Raw genomic sequence first — 22,036 nt, 5'->3', positions numbered from 1 at the left:
TTGATAGGTTCTCATAGGTTTGACACCTCTGAGAAGCTAGGGTCCACTGAGCAGTTCCCACCTGTAGATGTGTCAAGAGAGCGATGTGCACAGTGGAGGCCATGTGGACTAGCAACCTCAACATCTGCCGGACTGTGACCTGCTGCATGGCTCGAACAAGAGTGTTAAGTGTGATTAAAGTGTGCACTCGACACACAGAGGAATGCTCACGTCTGCTGTGTATCTAACAGGGCTCCAGTGAATTCCAATTGCTGAACTGGTTGCAGATAGGACTTGGGATATTTTAAAACAAGCCCCAGTAGCTCTAGCACACGAACAGTTCTATGCATAGACTCCTGAGCACCAAACCTCGACATACTCTTCAGCAGCCAATCTATGGACTCCCAGTCTGTGTGGCAATGCTGCGACTATCACTCGACATTTGGTGAATACCCTGGGAGCTGGCAGAGGCCAAAAAGCAACACATTGTACTGAAAGTGATGTGTTCCCAACTGAAATTGGATATGCGTAAAAGCATCCTTTAAGTCCAGACAGCATAGCCAATCTTGAGCCTGCATCATTGGGAGAAGGGTGCCCAGGGAAACCATCCTGAACTCTTCTTTGACCAGAAATTTGTTTAGGGCCCTTAGGTTAGGATGGGACGCAACCCACCTGTCTTCTCTGGCACAAGAAAGTACCTGGAATAAAATCCCTTCCCTTCTTTACCTGGTGGAACGGGCTCGACTGCGTGAGCCTTTAGAAGGGCAGAGTTCCTCTGTAAGTACCTCTCTGTGCTGAAAGTGGACATGATGCTCTCAGAAGGCAATTTTGTGGTATTTGACGCCAACATAAGACACAACCAAGACAGATTATTTCAAGAACCCACCGGTTGGAGGTTATAAGGGGCCACCTTTCCTGGAAAAAAATCTTCCCCCCACCCACCCACCAGCAGGTCGTCCAGAATGGTCACTTTTATGGAAGCTATGCTCTGTTGGAGCTAGTCAAAAACTCAACCCCATATTGGTTGACTTAGGAGCTGGCTGAGCCTTAGGCACATGCTGTTGACAAGAAAAAAACATGCTAGGGATGAGCTTGTTGAGGGCAGCAAGGAGTGTAACTACGCCTCTGTAACAGGGACCCCTCTTTGACTTGGTTTGAAAGCACCAGTCGACGGAAGTACCTGGAATAGAATCCCTTTCCCTTCTTTACCTGGTGGAATGGGCTTCACCACATGGGCCTATAGAAGGTTAGAGAGTTCCTCTGCAAGTACCTCTTTGTACTGAGAGTGGACATAAGATGCTCTGAGAAGGCAATTTCGTGGTACTTGACGCCAACGTAAGACGCAACCAAGAGGGATTATTTGAAGAACCCACCGGTCGGAGGTTACAAGGGGCCACCTTTCCTGGAAAAACAGTCCTCCCCTTCCTCCTCGCCCCCCCCACCGGCAAGTTGGCCGGAATGGTCACTTTTATAGGGGCTATGCTCTGCTGGAGCCAGTCAAAAGATCATCCCCCGTTTTGACAGAAGAGCCAGCTGGGCTTTAGGCACACACTGTTGACAAGAACATACTGGGGATGAGCTTGTTGAGGGCGGCAAGGACTGTATCTACGCCTCTGTGAGTAATAGGGGCCCTTCTTTGACTTGCCTGAAAACCTCCTGGATGAGGAAGGTGCAGAAGGCACCAGTCAAGAGAGAGTATCGATAGTATCAGTGTGCTTTTTGATGAGGTCCACAACCTCCTCCACCTTCTCTCTAAAAAGATTATCCCCATGGTACGTGGCATCCGTCAACCTCTGCTAAACCACCAAGTCCAACTCAGAGACATGCAGCCATGAGAGTCTGCATATCACTATACTGTGGGCAGAAATCTTAGATGCCACATGAAACGTATTGTAGGTGCCCCTGGCCAGGAATTTATGACACACCTTCTGCTGCTTGGCCAACTGGCGAAGAGATTTAGCCTGCTCTGGTGGGAGAGAATCCACCAAATCAGTTATACTGTGCACTAGGTTCTTAAGAAAAGGCTTGTGCAGAGCTGGTATGACTCTATACAGAGTATGAGCGTTGAGGTCTGATACATTTTCTGCCCAAAGTTCTCTGCCTGGGGGCGCCGAAGCAAAGTCTCAAACTTCTGGCTCGTTTGAGCGTGGATTGCACCACCAAGGAGTGATGAGGCACCTGCAGCATATCAAACCCAGGTAAACTCTGGATTCGATACATGGTGTCAATTTTCTTGGGGTGGCCAGGGACCAACATAGGGGACTCTCAGTTCTTCATCTATACATCTTGCACAATCTTGTGAAGCAGGACAGTCACAGCCTTTCTGGGAGGAGAGTCGTAGTCCCTGATCTTGAACATCTCAGCCCTGGGCTTATCCTCCATCTCTAAATGAATGGGGATGGCAACCACCATCTCCTTCACAAAAGCTGGGAAGGAATTACTCATGTGGAAATGTTCTCCTCTCCTCTGGTGGGGAGGGGTCCAACAGGATGCTGGACATTATTTATGACCTCTTCACCTTCAACGTAGGCTTCAGAGGCAATATTGTTAGGCACACATAAACCAGTCTACAATGGGTACAATTAACAAACTAATCTATATGTATCCTTTCAGTTTCAGCAGCATGTTTAAATACAGGTTAGCAAGCTTTATTATATAAAGGCCCATCCACAAGACATATTGATTTTGTTCATACACTATAACAATTTCTAATACCATACAAAACAACTATATATAAATACAATAATAATAATGTTTACCTGCTATAAAGAGAGCTTTCTGCAACTGCATCCATTAATGGTCCTATAACAAACTATGGAAAGAGACATTGTATAAATTAATTACATTATACACACACTATCTCACTGCATGTAAATTTCTCTCATGTATCTTCATTGTAGATACCTGGAAACATGACTACCTGTGGGTCCCCCAGACCCGGTTTGAGAAACGCTGATCTAAAAAGAAAAAACAACACAGTGCAGCTGTTGCTCAAACATCTGGCTTTCTAGGGCCTATGTGTAGCCTGCTTAATAGCCCCTGCATTTCTGCTACAGTTCCTAGTTATCACTGTAAAATGAAGATACATACATGTAGCAAGTATTATCCGAGGACAGCAGGCTCAATATTCTTACGCATGGGTCGTCCTCCACGACGGCCCCAGGAGACCGAAACTTTATTGAAAAACCTAGAAGTTTGAAGAATGCTCCGTCGTGCGGGCCCAAGTGCACCGCTCATGCGCAAGTGTCTTCCCGCCCACGACGCGAGTGTGACCTAACTAGTTAAATAAAAAGCAAAACAAGATAAGTGAAAAAAAACAATTCCAACGGAGAGGAGGGAGAGTTGTAAGAATATTGAGAGCCTGCTGTCCTCGGAGAATACCTGCTACAGGTATGTATCTTCATTTTCTCCGGGGACAAGCAGGCTCTATCTTCTTACGCATGGGGTATCCCTAGCCCCCAGGCTCACTCAAAACAATAAACATTGGTCAATAGGGCCTCGCAACGGCGAGGATGTAACTTAGATTGACCTAAAAAGAAGCACAGCTAAGTGAGAGTGTAGCCTGGAACAAAACAGAAATGGGCCTAGGAGGGTGGAGTTGGATTCTAAAACCCGAACAGATTCTGCAGCACCGACTGCCCGAACCGAATGTCGCGTCGGGTATCCTGCTGAAGGCCATAGTGAGATGTGAATGTGTAGACTGATGACCACGTTGCAGCCTTGCAAATCTCTTCAATGGAGGCTGACTTTAAGTGAGCCACTGATGCAGCCATGGCTCTGACATTCTGAACCGTGACATGACCCTCTAGAGTCAGCCCAGCTTGGGCATAAGTGAAGGAAATGCAATCTGCTAGCCAATTGGAGATGGTGCGTTTTCCGATGGCAACTCCCATCCTGTTTGGATTAAAAGAAACAAGCAGCTGGGCAGACTGTCGATAGGGCTTTGTCCGCTCCACGTAAAAGGCCAATGCTCTCTTACAGTCCAAGGTGTGCAACTTGTCCTCATCAGGGGGAGTATGAGGACGGGGGAAAAAATGTTGACAAGACAATTGACTGGTTCAGATGGAACTCCGACACCACCTTCGGCAAGAACTTAGGGTAAGTGCGGAGGACTACTCTGTTATGGTGAAATTTGATGCAAGGTGCATGCACTACTAGGGCTTGGAGCTCACTGACTCTATGAGCTGAAGTAACAGCCACCAAGAAAATGACCTTCCAGGTCAAGTACTTCAGATGGCAGGAATTCAGTGGCTCAAAAGGAGCTTTCATCAGCTGGGTGAGAACGATGTTGAGATCCCATGACACTGGTGGAGGTTTGGCAGGGGGCTTTGACAAAAACAAACCACTCATGAAGCGAACAACTAAAGGCTGTCCAGAGATAGGCTGACCTTCTACACACTGATGGTAAGCACTAATTGCACTAAGGTGAACCCATATGGAGTTGGTTTTGAGACCAGACTCTGATAAGTGTAGAAGGTATTCAAGCAGGGACCGTGTAGGACAAGAAAAGGGATCTAGGGCCTTGCTGTCACACCAGACGGCAAACCTCCTCCATTTAAAAGAATAACACTTTTTCGTGGAATCTTTCCTGGAAGCAAGCAAGACTCTGGAAACACCCTCTGAAAGGCCTAAGGAGGCAACTTCTAAGTTCTCAACATCCAGGCCGTGAGAGTAAGAGCCTGGAAGTTGGGATGTAGAAGCGACCCCTCGACTTGAGTGATGAGGGTCGGAAAACACTCCAATCTCCACGGTTCTTCGGAGGACAACTCCAGAAGAAGAGGAAACCAGATCTGACGGGGCCAGAAAGGCGCAATCAGAATCATGGTTCTGTGGTCTTGCCTGAGTTTCAGCATTTTCCTTAGTAGAGGTATTGGAGGATATGCATACAGAAGGCCTGTCCCCCAATGTAGGAGAAAAGCATCTGACGCTAGCCTGTCGTGGGCCTGAAGTCTGTAACAGAACTGAGGGACCTTGTGATTGATCTGAGTGGCAAAAAGATCCACCGAGGGGGTGCCCCACGCTCGGAAGATCTTGCGGAAAACATCCATGTTCAGTGACCACTCGTGAGGTTGCATTATGCTGCTCAATCTGTCGGCCAAACTGTTGTTTACGCCTGCCAGATCCGTGGCCTGGAGAACCCAAAGTCACAACTTGATGGCTTCCTAACACAGAGGGCGAGATCTGGTGCCCCCCTGCTTGTTGGTGTAATACATGGCAACCTGATTGTCTGTCTGAATAAGAATAATTTGATTGGACAGCCGATCTCTGAAAGCCTTGAGAGCGTTCCAGATCGCTCATAATTCCAGGAAGTTGATCTGAAGATGCTTCTCCTGAAAGGACCAAGCTCCTTGAGTGTGAAACCCATGTACATGAGCTTCCCACCCTAGGAGGGATGCATCCATGGTCAGCACTTTCTGTGGCTGAAGAATTTGGAATGGAAGTCCTAAGCTCAGATTGGATCGAATGATCCACCACTGAAGGGAACTGCAAAAGACGGTGGAGAGATGGATGACATCCTCTAGATCCCCTGTAGCCTGACACCACTGGGAAGCTAGGGTCCATTGAGCTGATCTCATATGTAGGCGTGCCATGGGAGTCACATGAACTGTGGAGGCCATGTGCCCTAAAAGTCTCAACATCTGCCGAGCTGTGATCTGTTGAGATGCCCGAGCCAAGGACACTAGGGCCAGAAGATTGTCTGCCCTTGCCTGGGGAAGATAAGCTCGAGACGTTCATGTGTCCAACAGAGCTCCAATGAACTCCAATAGGGATAATTTATTACAAACCCCAGTAGTTCCAGCAGTTGAATAGTCATCTGCATGGACCGTAGAGCCCCTGCCCTCCAAAGTGTTCTTCACCAGCCAATCGTAGAGATAAGGAACACATGCACTCCCAGTCTGCGCAGCGATGCTGCGACAACTGCCAAGCACTTTGTGAAGACCCTGGGCGCAGATGCTAGGCCAAAGGGCAGTACACAGTACTGAACGTGCTGAGTTCCCAGTGTTATGATTCTGCCGGTTTGGCTGAGGGGGAGGGGGGACGTCTCTTCTGATTGGCTGCCAGGGGTTGTGCTGATGTACTTTAGCCTGCAGCTGAGGAGTTTCTCTGCTTTTGCGTTACTTCTTGGTAGTAACAGGAAAGCCTGATAGGTTTCTCTCAGAACGTGCTCTAGGTTCTGACAGGGATCTGTGTTGATTTAGAGTATTCTTTTCCTTCCCTCTGGGTTAGCTGCTGCTGTGTGTGTGTGTGTACGTAGCTCTGTAATCAGGGTCAGCTGCTCGGTTGTTTAGTGGGGGCTGGGCATTGCTCAGCCTCCCGGGCTCTGGGCTGAGTGAGAGCGTTCTCCTTTGTTTGTTTGTTTTAAGGATTTCTCTTCCCAGTGTCCCGGCCTGCTGGCTCAGTGAGTTTAACCCTTTGTGTTCTGTGTGCCTCTGTCTACAGTGGGTTTGAGGCAAAGGCTTTCTGCCTTCCTTTTGTGTTTGGTTCCTCTGGCTTCTGCCTGGGGCGCCTACCCTGGTGGGGGGGGGGGGGGGGTTGCTGTGTTAGTTCCCCTGTCCTGCGCTAGTCCCCTGCGTGGGCGTGGCCCGCTCTGGTCCTTTGTTTCCCCCTCTGCCTTATTGCTGGTGTTCAGTGCGTTTCTGGCATCTTGTGGCCCTCTGGGTTCTTTCACCCCTCCCTGTGTGTGATTGGGTTCCAGTTCAGCCGTGAGGCTCGCACGAGTGGCTCCGTCTGCGTGGGTTCCGGTTCGGCCGCGAGGCCCGCCTGTATGCCTATTTCCTTTCTTCCTGAGGGACTGGGGGGAGGGGTAGCTTAGGGGGTATTGTGTAGCTGGGGTGTGCGGTGGTGGGTCGGTCTCCCCTTGGCCTGGGTCGGCGCCTGCTGGCCTCGGCCAGGGCTCACGACCAACCCAACGGATTACACCCAGCTGAAATCGAAGGCACGTCCTGTGAGTTGGGAGAACCGAGATGTGTGTATAGACTTCCTTTAAGTCCAGAGAGCATAGCCAATCATTTTCCTGAATCATGGGAAGAAGGGTGCCCAGGGAAACCATTCTGAATTTTTCTCGGACTATGAATTTGTTCAGGGCCCTTAGGTGTACGATGGGACGCATCCCCCCTGTTTTCTTTTGCACAAGGAAGTACCTGGAATAGAATCCCCCTGGCAAGGAACATCCGCCATTCGCTGCTGGGTCTTCTGATCCAGGTCAGAGACATGCAGCCATGAAAGTCTGCACATCACTATATCTTGAGCAGCTACTCGGGATGCTACATCAAAAGTGTCTTAAGACCCCCTGGCCAGGAATTTGCGACATGCCTTCTGCTGCCTGACCTCCTGGTGAAAAGGTTCAGCAAGCTCCGGAGGAAGTGCGTTAACTAAACTGCACAGTTGCCTCACCGAGTTCCGTAAGTAAATGCTCGTGTAAAGCTGGTATGTTTGTATCTTGGGGGCAAGCATTCCAGCCTGATACGTTCTCCTCCCAAAAGAATCCAAGGTCCTAGACTCTCTGCCTGGGGGCACCAAGGCATAGTCTCTAGTACTCTTGGCTCTTCTGAGAGCAGAGTCCACCACCATGGAATCGGGAGAAAGTTGGGCCTTCACCATTACAGGCTCTCCATGGACTCTGTACTGGGACTCGGACTTCTTGGGGACCACTGGATTAGAAAGAGGGCAAGACCAATTCCACATCATCACTTCCCTGAGTGTATTGTGCAGGGGGGGCCGTTGCAACCTCTGCAGGTGCAGATGGATAATCCAGGACCTCGAGCATCTCAGCCCTGGGCTCATCCACAGCCTCCATAGGGAATGGAATGTCCTTAGACATTTCCCGTACAAAGGATGATAAAGTAAGACTCTCAGGTGGAGACATCCTTACTTCAATCGGTGGAGTAGGATCAGAGGGAAGCCCACAGGAGTCTTCCTCCGAAAAATACCTGGGGTCTTCCTCCTCTCCCCATGAGCGCTCCTCTTCGGTATCGGACAGAAGCTCCATAAGAGCAGCCCGAATCCGAGCCTATCTCGACTTCAAGGATCGACGACCTCATGGGGGATGCTAAGAAGTCGACCCCTGCCTGGACTCTGGTGAAGCGTCCTCCATCGACGTTGAGGGGGAGTCAACTTGGATGGTAATCGGCTCCGGTACCGCAAGCGGCATCGAGGGTGGGGACCTCCTCACAGGTGATGGCCCCGATGTCGTCTTTGCAGTTGGTACGGAAGGCGCAAGCACCCCCGAAACCGAGGCAGAGTGACAAAGCAATCCTTTCAGAAGTTCTGGAAGAAGGGCCCGGATACGCTCATCGAGAGCTGCCATTGGAAAAGGCTGTGGGGCCGGTGCAGGAGTCGGTGCCAGAATCTGAGGGGGCTCAAGAGCCGGTACCGGCTGCCGGACGGCCGACGCATCAGCACCTCCTGAATAGAGGGTAAGAAGTCCTCCTGGTGCTGACGCTTCTCGGGTGCTGACTCGCTTGGCTCCCCGGAGCTCTCGGTATCGTGCATGGAAGGAGATCGATGATGGTGCTTCTTCGCCTTTGATCGACGCCCCTCGTCGACACTCCTCGGTACCGATGAGGAATCCTCACGCCTCCTCGGGGCCAGGTCTGACTCAGGTCGGTCCCAGGGGAGGTATGCATATCGGTAGGCCTAGAGATGGATGGAGACCCACTCGATGCCTCGCTGCTCCCAGCTCGAAGTGGCCTCTCAGCAGCCATTACCTTGACTCTCGGTGCTGCTTCCCTCGACGTTGACGCCGCCGACCTCGGTACCGATGTCGACACCGAAGGACCAGACTGATAGAAAAAAAAGCCTCTCACGCTGAGCCTGTCAAGCCACCTGGGTCCTTTTCTTCATTAACTTACACAGCTTACAGGCGGCTGGAAGATGATCGGGCCCAAGACACTGGAGGCACCACGCGTAGGGGTCGGTACTCGAGATGGTCTGGTTCCAGCGAGTACAGCGTTTGAAGCCGCTGGGAGTCTTCGATGACATGGGCGGGAAAATAGCATCCACGAAATTAAAAGGCTCGATTGTGCCAATTAAAAAGGCACAAAAAAGGGAAAAAAAATAAATAAATAACGCGGCCGCAACGAAAAAGAAAAGAAACTTGAAAAATGTGAGAAAATCCTTTAAAAAATAAGGGAAAATTTTTTTTTTTTAATTATATTAATTAAATGAAAACAAAAAGGAAGGCGCGATAAATACGAAAAAAGCGAATCTCCTGGAACAAGAGAGCAGCAATCTAGCACAACTCTCTCAAAGCGCGGAGAAAAAAGAACTAGTTGGGTCACGCTCGCGTCGCGGGCGAGAAGCCACTCGCGCATGCGCGGTGCACTCGGGCCTGTGCGACGGAGCATTCTTCAAACTTTTAGGTTTTTCTATAACGTTCCGGTCTCCTGGGGCCATCGTGGAAGACGACCCATGCGTAAGAAGATTGAGCCTGCTTGTCCTCAGAGAATTTGCTATCACCTAGCTGCTAGTTCAACTCTTTCACCACAGCATGAGAGCCTGAATTTTCACAAGGAATTTCAACACTCCAGATTACTGGGTAGATATTCAAAGCAATTTAAATGGCCAGGAGAGGCTCTTGACCACTTATTAAATCACCTGGTTGGGGCTAGGTGGGGGTATTCAGCAGCACTTAAGTGGACAGTGCTGCTGAATATTCTTGCTAACCAGTCGTCACCTAACTGGCAAGGTGAGGAGCGAGCTGGACGCAGAGTTTGGGCGGAGCAGTGACCTAGCCAGTTAGCAGCAATATTTAGTCTACTAACTGGCTAGGTAACCACAAAGTTAGGACCGGGGAAAAAAGAATGACCTAACTTTATGTGGTGAGGTTGTCTGAGTATCAGCCAGTGCCCAGTAAACCTCTGGGTAGTGGCTGTTAAGGTCCTGAGGCACTCCTCTTCCAATCCCCTCCCACTCCTAGAACTTTAGAACCCTCCCCCCTTTAAGATCCCTCCAAGAAAATCTAAACCAGTCCGTCCTCTCACCCCTACAAGTTGTGGCAGCCATTTTGAAGAGCAGGCTGCACCAGGCAGGAGTAGGCATCACTCCTGCCCAATTTCCACAGACCACCAGGGATCCACAAAGATAGGCCCAGAGGGGAGGGGCTATCTTAGATTTTCTTTGGCGGATGGGTGGGAGGAGGGATCAGTACCAAGCTAGAATTATTTGTCAAGGGCGATATTCAGCCAGGACTCACATGTGTGTGTTATGTGGATCCCGGCTGAACATATGCCACTAGATTGTGCTTCTATCACCTTTTCACATTTTGCAAATAAGGAATGTCTATGCTTATTCTATACCCTATTAAAGTTTGTCATTGTTGTTGTGGCCTCCACCCTCAGGATGATTTGTTTCATGCATCCACCACCCTCTGTGAAAAACAAAATTCCTGATGTTGCTCCAGCAATGCTGATTACCTGTAACAGATGTTTTCAGTGGACATCAGGATTGATAAGGCATACAAGTGGGTGATGACATTCAATGGCATAGGGATGGAACTTCTCTACCAGAGGTCAGACCTTTGTGAAAAGATCAGAGTAATGTGTAGCCCCTTCCATTGCACAGTGGTCTCATCAGCTCTTCAGTTGGTTTCAAAACTCAGTGCAAGCAACTTTTAGGGAGGATGGAGAGCTTGTGTAACTTATCAATCCCTCTGTCTACAGGACTGGCTTTAGGGAGCCAGAGGGGGCCCCAAACCTGCCTTAATCTGAAGGAGGCATATAGCCTGTTTCTGACCTGGACCCATTTTACCTTCTCTTCCTTAAACTTGTTCATCAAGCTTCTCTCACTGTTTGGCAGTACCGTATTGGCAGGAAAATCAAAAATCATTATTAATCAGCTATACCCATATATCTACCTTCTTTCCTTTCCTGCCTAGCTTTGATAGAGGATAGGCTTTTCTACCTGCTTCTGGTCCTGTAGCATTCTAACTTGTGGAAAGGTTCTGCCAGTCCTAGTTATTCTAGTGGAATTTGAAAGTTACATCAACTGAAAATTCATTGATCAGACTGTATCAGTTCTGGTCATATCTAGAGAACTTTTTTTGATACAGCACTTGGCTGACTCACTGGGACTTATAGTCCCACCCACCCCAGGGTTTTTCAGTCATATATAGACAAGCCAAAACTCATTAACTTTACTCCTCAGTCACACACAGGCAATCTTGCAGACTGTCAACCCCATCACAGTACAGCTGTTCATACCCATTTCAACCAATAAGGATGACTTTTATTCTCTGTAATAATTGTGGTGCTTTAGTTTCAAGGACAATCATATACAAAAACATGGACTGATGAGACAAAGTCAGCACGGATTTAGTGAAGGGAAGTCTTGCCTCACCAATCTAATGCATTTTTTTGAGGGGGTAAGCAAACATGTGGACAATGGGGAGCCGGTTGATATTGTATATCTGGATTTTCAGAAGGCGTTTGACAAAGTGCCGCACGAAAGACTCCTGAAGAAATTGCAGAGTCATGGAATCGGAGGTAGGGTATTATTATGGATTAAGAACTGGTTGAAAGATAGGAAGCAGAGAGTAGGATTGCGTGGCCAGTATTCTCAGTGGAGGAGGGTAGTTAGTGGGGTCCCGCAGGGGTCTGTGCTGGGTCCGTTGCTTTTTAATGTATTTATAAATGACCTAGAGATGGGAATAACTAGTGAGGTAATTAAATTCGCCGATGACACAAAATTATTCAGGGTCGTCAAGTCGCAGGAGGAATGTGAACGATTACAGGAGGACCTTGCGAGACTGGGAGAATGGGCGTGCAAGTGGCAGATGAAGTTCAATGTTGACAAGTGCAAAGTGATGCATGTGGGTAAGAGGAACCCGAATTATAGCTACGTCTTGCAAGGTTCCGCGTTAGGAGTTACGGATCAAGAAAGGGATCTGGGTGTCGTCGTCGATGATACGCTGAAACCTTCTGCTCAGTGTGCTGCTGCGGCTAGGAAAGCGAATAGAATGTTGGGTGTTATTAGGAAGGGTATGGAGTCCAGGTGTGCGGATGTTATAATGCCGTTGTATCGCTCCATGGTGCGACCGCACCTGGAGTATTGTGTTCAGTACTGGTCTCCGTATCTCAAAAAAGATATAGTAGAATTGGAAAAGGTACAGCGAAGGGCGACGAAAATGATAGTGGGGATGGGACGACTTTCCTATGAAGAGAGGCTGAGAAGGCTAGGGCTTTTCAGCTTGGAGAAGAGACGGCTGAGGGGAGATATGATAGAAGTGTATAAAATAATGAGTGGAATGGATCGGGTGGATGTGAAGCGACTGTTCACGCTATCCAAAAATACTAGGACTAGAGGGCATGAGTTGAAGCTACAGTGTGGTAAATTTAAAACGAATCGGAGAAAATTTTTCTTCACCCAACGTGTAATTAGACTCTGGAATTCGTTGCCAGAGAACGTGGTACGGGCGGTTAGCTTGACGGAGTTTAAAAAGGGGTTAGATAGATTCCTAAAGGACAAGTCCATAGACCGCTATTAAATGGACTTGGAAAAATTCCACAATTTTAGGTATAACTTGTCTGGAATGTTTTTACGTTTGGGGAGCGTGCCAGATGCCCTTGACCTGGATTGGCCACTGTCGGTGACAGGATGCTGGGCTAGATGGACCTTTGGTCTTTCCCAGTATGGCACTACTTATGTACTTATGTACATCTAGAGACTTAAGGCTTGCCTGTCTTCAGCTTGCTAGTTTAAAACAGAAGCTCAGTAAAGCAGGAATTGGATGCACTTAAAGCAGCTTCTAGGACTGCACAGAATCATACCAAATTCTCACCACTGCCTCAAAGGATAAAATAGATGGTTCACGGTAGGCTCAGGCAGACTTTGTTATGTGACACAGAAGCATCCGTCCTCACAAGTGTTGCCCCTACAGAATTCTTTTGCTCCATTACAGCACTGTGATGTTCATGAAAACAGAACTGAAGCGGAAGAAAAAGCAATGAAGGTGGAACAAAAAGATACGAAGGTACCCAAAGAGAAAAGACACCACCAAATCACTAATGTTCAAACTCATTCCAGGAAACTGTTGCTACTAGGGGATTCCATTATCAGAGGCATTAACTTTGAAACACAGTTCAAGGGGCCATGCAAAGTGAAATGCCTTCCAGGCTCTTCAGCTACCAGGAGAACCAAGCAAATCTCTATAATCAGAGAAGAAACTAAGGAGTCAAACACTGATGTTATCTACCTGGGAAAAAATGACTTGTCCAGTAATACCCCACTTGCCACGTAGAGAGCTTTTCAGGAGCTGGGAGAGGGGTTAAAACCTTTGATACAAACAATAGCTTTCTCTGAAGTACTACCTACCTTTGGAAAGGGAAAGAAAAGATTGCAAAGTACTGAGAATGCCAATAGCTGGCTCAAAGCCTGGTGTCACCAAGAAGGATTTAGGTACATAGGAGGATGGGGCAGTACATGGAAAAACAAAATACTATACTGTAACGATGGGCTGCATCTCACTGTGGCAGGAAAAAAAATCCTTGGGGAGAAATTCAGACAATATATTTCTAGGCATTTAAACTAGAAGGTGGGGGTGGCATATGGAGGCAGTTCACTTCAAGTGGTCACCCCTAGCTAAAGCTAAAGACAAGATGCGTCAGTAGAAAAGAAAGAAATGAAAACAACTATCTTAGCAAATCACTTCTTACCAACAAAGCAGGAAGTGAGACTAAACAAGAAACTAAACAGAAAATAAAATTTCCACGGAAATGTAGATGGAAAGTGATGGCCACAAATGCTCGCAGTCTAAGCAATAAAGTTCATGACCTTCAAGCCCTGATATTGGAGGCAGACTTAGACGTTGTTGCAATCACAGAGACATGGCTCAATGGTTCCCATGAATGGGATGCAAACATACCAGGCTATAATCTATTTAGGAAGGATAGAGAGAGTCGTAAAGGTGGAGGAGTAGATCTGTATGTGAGAAATGATATCGCAGCGACTGAAAAGATAAGGACCTGTGGAAAGGAAGAAGCAATATAGATCACTTAAAAAGAGATGATAGAACCTCTGTCCACGTGGGTGTTGTCTACAGACCTCCAACACAATTGGAGGATCTAGATAAAGATCTGATCGCAGATATTCAAAAGTTGGGAAAGAAGAGAGAGGTGCTGTTGCTGGGAGATTTCAATCTGCCGGATGTAGATTGGAAGGTTCCATCTGCGAAATCGGAAAGAAGTAGAGAGATCGCGGATGCTTTCCAAAGTGCTCTGCTCAGACAAATGGTGGCGGAACCCACGAGGGAGAGTGCGACGCTGGATCTGATGCTCACAAATGAGGATAGTGTGTCAAATGCCCAAGTGGGTGCCTGTAGGGGTATTTACCTGAGATCTCACCTTTGCTGATCTTGGCCTATACAAGCCTGAACCATTATTTTACAACAATATGGATTCTTCAGCCAATGACCTGAATACATCTGTAACCATCAGAAACCAGCTTGGTTACAAAGGAACATTACTGCTGAGCATTGCAAGATGATTTCATCCAAGGACATATTCTGTGTTGCAAACTGGCTGCTATCTCCTGGGAAGATTGTAGGAGAGAAACACAGGGCTCCAGAAGTATCTGAGCAGACAGGGAGTTTGCATGCCATTGAACAAAGGCTTGCTTCTTGACCATGAAGCTGGCTGGACATTATGTCATCGTATGTGATTGATCCACAGGTATCATCTGACCCTTGGATACCAAAAGGTTTGGACTGAAGAAAGGAGATGACCGAAGGATTAGCAGGTGAACAGAACGCTCGAAAGAGCCAGAGACTGATTTTCCTAACACCAGTGAACTGCGCGCCTTGTAACCAACTGACAAGGCCTGCTCAGCTACAACATCAGGCCTTATCTAAGACTGTACCATTTGCATCCAGAATTCAACTTTTGGCCCTTATTCCTGGACTGAGAGCGTCGCTGAGAATTCAGCTCGAGTCGAGAGGAGAAATCCACTTCGGAACCATTTGGAAGTCTGCCACAGACTGCAGGGTGAGATCAGGATTTATTCCTATGGCCAGGGGGATAATTAGTCCTGGTCTTTATTCTGTGGCAGATGGGTTATGTCATGACATGTGGTCTGTGAATTTAGCTGCTACAGTATTTTGCATAAGACATGTGGTGTAACTTCTGATGCTAATCATTAGAATTTCAGTACTGTAATTGGTTATGTAATCACTCATTTAGTTAGTTCATTAGGATAATCATATGTCATTACCTGTATTTTGGTTATAATATCTTTGCATAGCAAGTTCTTGTATTTCGCTTGGCATTTTGCTGCAGAACTATTTTTATACATATATTTTACATAATAAATAATATATATATTCCTTCTGAGGCATTGTTCCTTTTCCAGCACAGCTAGTTTGTCATTGGGATAAAGAGGTACGATTCCCTAGACACAAGTCCAGGATAGTGCTATTTAGTAGTGTTCTGTCAGCTAAGTACCTCTTGTAAAGAACATACTCTACATGCCCACCTGGGCAGCAGTGACCATTAAACAGTTTGGTTTGCTATGACAGCTGAAGTGGAAGGTGGTCACTCAAAATTCAAAGTCCTGGATTTCAAACATACTGACTTTAGTAAAATGGGGAAATACCTGAGGAAGGAGCTGATGGGCTGGGAGGACGAACGAGAAGTGGAAGGACAGTGGTCCAGGCTGAAAGAAGTTATAAATATGGCCACAAACCTTTATGTAAAGAGAATAAATAAAAGCAAGAGAAAAAGGAAACCGATATGGTTCTCCAAGCAAGTGGCTGAGAAAATAAAGGCTAAAGAGTTGGCGTTCCAGAAATACAGAAAAACTCAAGAAGAGGAACACGGATGAAACTGAAAGAAGCCAAGAGAGAGATACGTCTGGCGAAAGTGCAAGCGGAAGAACAAATGGCTAGAAATGTAAGGAGGGGTGACAAAAATTTCTTCAGGTATATTAGTAAAAGGAGGAAGACTAAAAAAGGAATTGTGAGACTGAAAGATGCTGTGAACTGCTATGTAGATAATGGTGAAGAAAAAGCAAATTTGCTAAATAGATACTTTTGTTCTATTTTCACTGAAGAAAATCCTGGAGAAGGACCAAAATTGACTGGCAAAACTACATATGAGAATGAAGTGAATATAGCACCGTTCACGGAAGAGTGTGTATGAACAACTTGAAAATCTAAAGGTGGACAAAGCCATGGGACCAGATGGGATCCACCCCAGGATATTGAGGGAGCTCAGAGAGGTTCTGGAGGGTCCTCTTAAAGATTTGTTTAATAAATCCTTGGAGACGGGAGAGGTTCCATGGGATTGGAGAACAGCGGATATGGTCACTCTTCACAAAAGTGGTGATAGGGAAGAAGCTGGAAACTACAGGCCGGTAAGCCTCACTTTGGTTGTTGGAAAAGTAATGGAAGCGATGCTGAAGGAAAGGATAGTGAATTTCCTGAAAGCCAATAAGTTGCAAGATCCGAGACAACATGGTTTTACCAAAGGTAAATCGTGCCAAATGAATATCATTGAATTCTTTGACTGGGTGACCGGAGAATTGAATCATGGACGTGCTATAGACATAATCTACTTAGATTTCAGCAAAGCTTTTGACACGGTTCCCCACAGGAGGAACGTGGTGAATTGGATTAGGAACTGATTGACTGACAGACGCCAGAGGGTGGTGGTTAATGGAATTCGCTCGGATGAGGGAAAGGTGAGTAGTGGAGTGCCTCAGGGATTGGAGCTGAGGCCGATTCTGTTCAATATATTTGTGAGTGACATTGCCGAAGAGTTAGAAGGTAAAGTTTGCCTTTTTGCGGATGATACTAAGATTTGTAACAGAGTGGACACCCAGGGAGTAGAAAACATGAAAAAGGATCTGCAGAAGCTAGAAAAATGGTCTAAGGTTTGGCAATTAAAATTCAATGCGAAGAAATGCAAACTGATGAACTTAGGGAATAGAAATCCACGGGAGACGTATGTGTTAGGCGGTGAGAGTCTCATATGTACAGACGGGGAGAGGGATCTTGGGGTGATAGTATCTGAGGATCTAAAGGTGACGAAACAGTGTGACAAGGCGGTGGCCGTAGCTAGAAGGTTGCTAGGCTGTATAGAGAAAGGTGTGACAAGCAGAAGAAAGGAGGTGTTGATGCCCCTGTATAAATCGTTGGTGAGGCCCCGCTTGGAGTATTGTGTTCAGTTTTGGAGGCCGTATCTTGCTAAGGATGTAAAACAAATTGAAGCAGTGCAAAGAAAAGCTACAAGAATAGTATGGAATTCGCGTTATAAGACTTGTTGACTTGAACATGTATACCCTGGAGAAAAGGAGAAACAGGGGTGATATGATACAGATGTCCAAATATTTGAAAGGTATTAATCCGCAAACAAACCTTTTCTGTCGATGGGAAGGCGGTAGAACTAGAGGACATGAAATGAGATTGAATGGGGGCAGACTCAAGAAAAATGTCAGGAAGTATTTTTTCACGGAGAGAGTGGTGGATACTTGGAATGCCCTCCCGCGGGAGGTGGTGGAGATGAAAACAGTAACGTGGGATAAACATAAAGGAATCCTGTTCAGAAGGAATGGATCCCTCAGAAGCTCAGCGGAGATTGGGTGGCAGAGCCGGTGGTGGGAGGCAGGCCTAGTGGTTGGGAGGCAGGGCTAGTGCTGGGCAGACTTCAACGGTCTGTGCCCTGAAATTGGCAGATACAAATCAAGGTCAGGTATACACATAAAGTAGCACATATGAGTTTATCTTGTTGGGCAGACTGGATGGACTGTACAGGTCTTTCTCTGTCATCTACTATGAATGTTTAATACCAGCCTAGCCTGTTTCTGCCCTGGGCCCTTGAATGTTTAATACCAGCCCTAACTGTCTACTAAAAGCACCTGTTACAGGCAAGCAGTGCTGCTTTTATGTTGCCAAGCAGGAACGAGTACGATGTACAAGGGGATGACTCCCAGTCTTGGGGCTGCTCAGTTTCATATTATGTTAATCTTTACAGCACAGTGTGTAGTCAGCTGCGAGAGTTGTTAACTTATAGGGACAAACTGGTCAATACCACTTGACCAAAGGCTCTGTGCATTGTTGAGGCCTGGTACGAACAATTTTAATTTATTTATAGAAAAATATTTATTTTATTTTTTTATTTAGATTTTGTTCACATCTTTTCAGTAGTAGCTCAAGGTGTGTTACATTCAGATACACTCAAGTATTTTCTCTGTCCCTAGAAGGCTCACAATCTAAGTTTTACCTGAGGCAATGGAGGGTTAAGTGACTTGCCCAAGATCACATTGAGTAAAAGTGGGATCTGAACTGGTCACCTCTGGATGTCAAGACCAGTGCTCTAACCACTAGGCCACTCCTCCACTCTAATATCTTTCTTGATAATTTTCTATTAGTCACAGCAGACGAATCCAGAGACTTGTGGGTTATGACCATCTACCAGTGGGTGGAAATACAGAGTACTAAACTGAACTCTGCCATATGGGACAGTATGCTCCTTGATCAGTCAGTATTTCTCATAACAAAGCAGAAGGAATAATAAGGCAAACATTTCTCCCTCCTCACAGAAATGAAACAAACCTGTCAACTAGCAGAATCAGGTTTCCACAGCAAGAAACCTAAGCAGAGAAACAGACTGAACTTATAGTGTCAACCTTGTAAAAGGGTGGGACTCTGGATTCGTCTGCTGTGACTAAAGGAAAGAAAATTATCAGGTAAAGCATAATTTTTCCTTATCAGCAGCAGATGAACCTAGCGACTTGTGTGATGTAGCAAAGCAGTCCATAAGTAGGACGACAACCAGAAAACACCCGCAAAAAGAACTGACATCCCAAAGGACGCTTTAGACCTAGGCAAAACCATCAACCGGACAAGGTCTGGAAAATGTGTGTCACAAGGATCACATAGCAGACCTTCACAGAAGAGAATGAAAAGGAGACACACTCGGAGGACCTTCGCCCAAGCAATAGGCATCTGACTCCAGCAAGCTATGGCTGCATTGCCCCGACTGGTGTCCACCAAGAGCAGGAAAGGAGACCACACCCAGACATCCATTGCCTGAACGTACCAGAGACTGCAATATAAAGAAATAGATGGAAACTCCACGGGTGATTTTCCTCCCAAAGAACAGAGGAAACAGCAGCTGATTAATGGATTTGGAAAGGTGGAAATCAGCAGAAGCAACAATGGTGGGACCTGCCGAGTGTCACCCTTGACTCCAAAGCACAGATAAGGGATCTGCACTAGAGCTGCACATTTAACGTGTTAATAACGAGATTAATGCATTTAATGTTTAACATGCATTACAAAATTTTAAAGCACATTAATAACAGGTCTCCTCTCTCACCCACAACCAACCATCAATGCTCCCTTTCATGGGATCACCTGGGCTGCAGAGACCAGCTGCTGGGTCCCAGATCCGGGTCAGTCCTGCTGCTGTGCTTTCAAGCCACCAGCAACCCGGAAGTAATAGCGGAGGTATGAGTCTGCACCACTTCGGGTCCAGGACAAGGCAGGAGAGAATCTAGGCAACAGAACTGGGGACCAAAAAGAGTGAAAGGATGCATTCTCTCTCTCCTTCTACCTGTCCCTCCCTAGCCCTCCAACTTTTTCTTCAGCGCTGCAGAACTGAAGGCATGCTGCTTGTTTCAGCAGAAATGAAGCCTCTCTCTGTAGTGTCCAACTTCCTCTGACAGAATTTCCTGTTTCTGGGCAAGACATTACAGAAAGAGACAAGAGAAGACGGTGCCCATGGAGAGGAAGGGGGGGGGGGGAGAGAGACAGGAGGCAGTGCCCATGGAGAGGAAGAGGGGGGGGGGGGGGGGGAGAGAGACAGGAGGCAGTGCCCATGGAGGGGGAAGGGGAGGGGAGAGAGAGAGCCAGGAGGAGACAGTGCCCTTGGAGGGGAAGGGGAGGGGAGAGAGAGAGCCAGGAGGAGACAGTGCCCATGGAGGGGAAGGGGAGGGGAGAGAGAGAGCCAGGAGGAGACAGTGCCCATGGAGGGGAAGGGGAGGGGAGAGAGAGAGCCAGGAGGAGACAGTGCCCATGGAGGGGAAGGGGAGGGGAGAGAGAGAGCCAGGAGGAGACAGTGCCCATGGAGGGGAAGGGGAGGGGAGAGAGAGAGCCAGGAGGAGACAGTGCCCATGGAGGGGAAGGGGAGGGGAGAGAGAGAGAGCCAGGAGGAGACAGTGCCCATGGAGGGGAAGGAAGAGAGCCAGGAGGAGACAGTGCCCATGGAGGGGAAGGAAGAGAGCCAGGAGGAGACAGTGCCCATGGAGAGGAAGGGGAAGGAAGAGGGCCAGGAGGAGACAGTGCCCATGGAGAGGAAGGGGAAGGAAGAGAGCCAGGAGGAGACAGTGCCCATGGAGAGGAAGGGGAAGGAAGAGAGCCAGGAGGAGACAGTGCCCATGGAGGGGAAGGGGAAGGAAGACAGCCAGGAGGAGACAGTGCCCATGGAGGGGAAAAGGAGGTGAGAGAGACAGGAGGAGACAATACCTATGTAGGGGAAGAGGAGGTGAGAGAGACAGGAGGAGACAGTGCCTATGTAGGGGAAGAGGAGGTGAGAGAGACAGGAGGAGACAGTGCCTATGGAGGGAAGAGGAGGTGAGAGAGACAGGAGGAGACAGTGCCTATGGAGGGGAAGAGGAGGTGAGAGAGACAGGAGGAGACAGTGCCTATGGAGGGGAAGAGGAGGTGAGAGAGACAGGAGGAGACAGTGCCTATGGAGGGGAAGAGGAGGTGAGAGAGACAGGAGGAGACAGTGCCTATGGAGGGGAAGAGGAGGTGAGAGAGACAGGAGGAGACAGTGCCTATGGAGGGGAAGAGGAGGTGAGAGAGACAGGAGGAGACAGTGCCTATGGAGGGGAAGAGGAGGTGAGAGAGACAGGAGGAGACAGTGCCTATGGAGAGGAAGAGGAGGTGAGAGAGACAGGAGGAGACAGTGCCTATGGAGGGGAAGAGGAGGTGAGAGAAACAAGGGGAGATTGTGCACAGGGAAGGAAAGGGTATGATACATACCTGTAGCAGTTGTTCTCCGAGGACAGCAGGCTGATTGTTCTCACGACTGGGTGACGTCCGCGGCAGCCCCCACCAACCGGAAAAAAGCTTCGCGGGACGGTCGGCACGCAGGGCACGCCCACCGCGCATGCGCGGCCGTCTTCCCGCCCGTGCGCGACCGCTCCCGCCAGTTGAATAACTAGCAAAAGATGAAACACACAACTCCAAAGGGGAGGAGGGAGGGTAGGTGAGAACAATCAGCCTGCTGTCCTCGGAGAACAACTGCTACAGGTATGTATCATACCCTTTCTCCGAGGACAAGCAGGCTGTTTGTTCTCACGACTGGGGTATCCCTAGCTCTCAGGCTCACTCAAAACAAGAACCCAGGTCAATTGAAGCTCGCAACGGCGAGGGTACAACAGAAATAACCTACGAAGAACAACTAACTGAGAGTGCAGCCTGACCAGAATAAATTCGGGTCCTGGAGGGTGGAGTTGGATTTACACCCCAAACAGATTCTGCAGCACCGACTGCCCGAACCGACTGTCGTGTCGGGTATCCTGCTGGAGGCAGTAATGTGATGTGAATGTGTGGACAGATGACCACGTCGCAGCCTTGCAAATCTCTTCAATAGTGGCTGACTTCAAGTGGGCCACTGACGCTGCCATGGCTCTAACACTATGAGCCGTGACATGACCCTCAAGAGCCAGCCCAGCCTGGGCGTAAGTGAAGGAAATGCAATCTGCTAGCCAATTGGAGATAGTGCGTTTCCCGACAGCGACCCCTAGCCTGTTAGGGTCGAAAGAAATAAACAATTGGGCGGACTGTCTGTGGGGCTGTGTCCGCTCCAAGTAGAAGGCCAATGCTCTCTTGCAGTCCAATGTGTGCAACTGACGTTCAGCAGGGCGGGTATGCGGCCTGGGGAAGAATGTTGGCAAGACAATTGACTGGTTAAGATGGAACTCCGACACCACCTTCGGCAGGAACTTTGGGTGAGTGCGGAGCACTACTCTGTTGTGATGAAATTTGGTATATGGAGCATGAGCTACTAGGGCTTGAAGCTCACTGACCCTACGAGCTGAAGTAACTGCCACCAAG

The 22,036-nt window shown here is 48.0% G+C and overlaps 1 protein-coding gene across 1 annotated transcript in view; it reads right to left on the bottom strand.

Moving 5' to 3' along the window:
- TARBP1 (TAR (HIV-1) RNA binding protein 1) overlaps positions 1-22,036 on the bottom strand; it is a 919,966-nt gene that overhangs the window by 754,261 nt on the left and 143,669 nt on the right. The window contains exon 5 of the mRNA XM_030198123.1: positions 2,739-2,791. Within this exon, the coding sequence (XP_030053983.1) occupies positions 2,739-2,791 (53 nt within the window). The remainder of the gene's footprint in view (positions 1-2,738; positions 2,792-22,036) is intronic.

The sequence above is a fragment of the Microcaecilia unicolor genome, chromosome 3 (assembly GCF_901765095.1).
Source record: "Microcaecilia unicolor chromosome 3, aMicUni1.1, whole genome shotgun sequence".
Lineage (NCBI taxonomy): Eukaryota > Metazoa > Chordata > Amphibia > Gymnophiona > Siphonopidae > Microcaecilia > Microcaecilia unicolor.
Note: the sequence above shows the minus strand (reverse complement) of the source record. Positions and strands in the feature narration are given on the sequence as shown.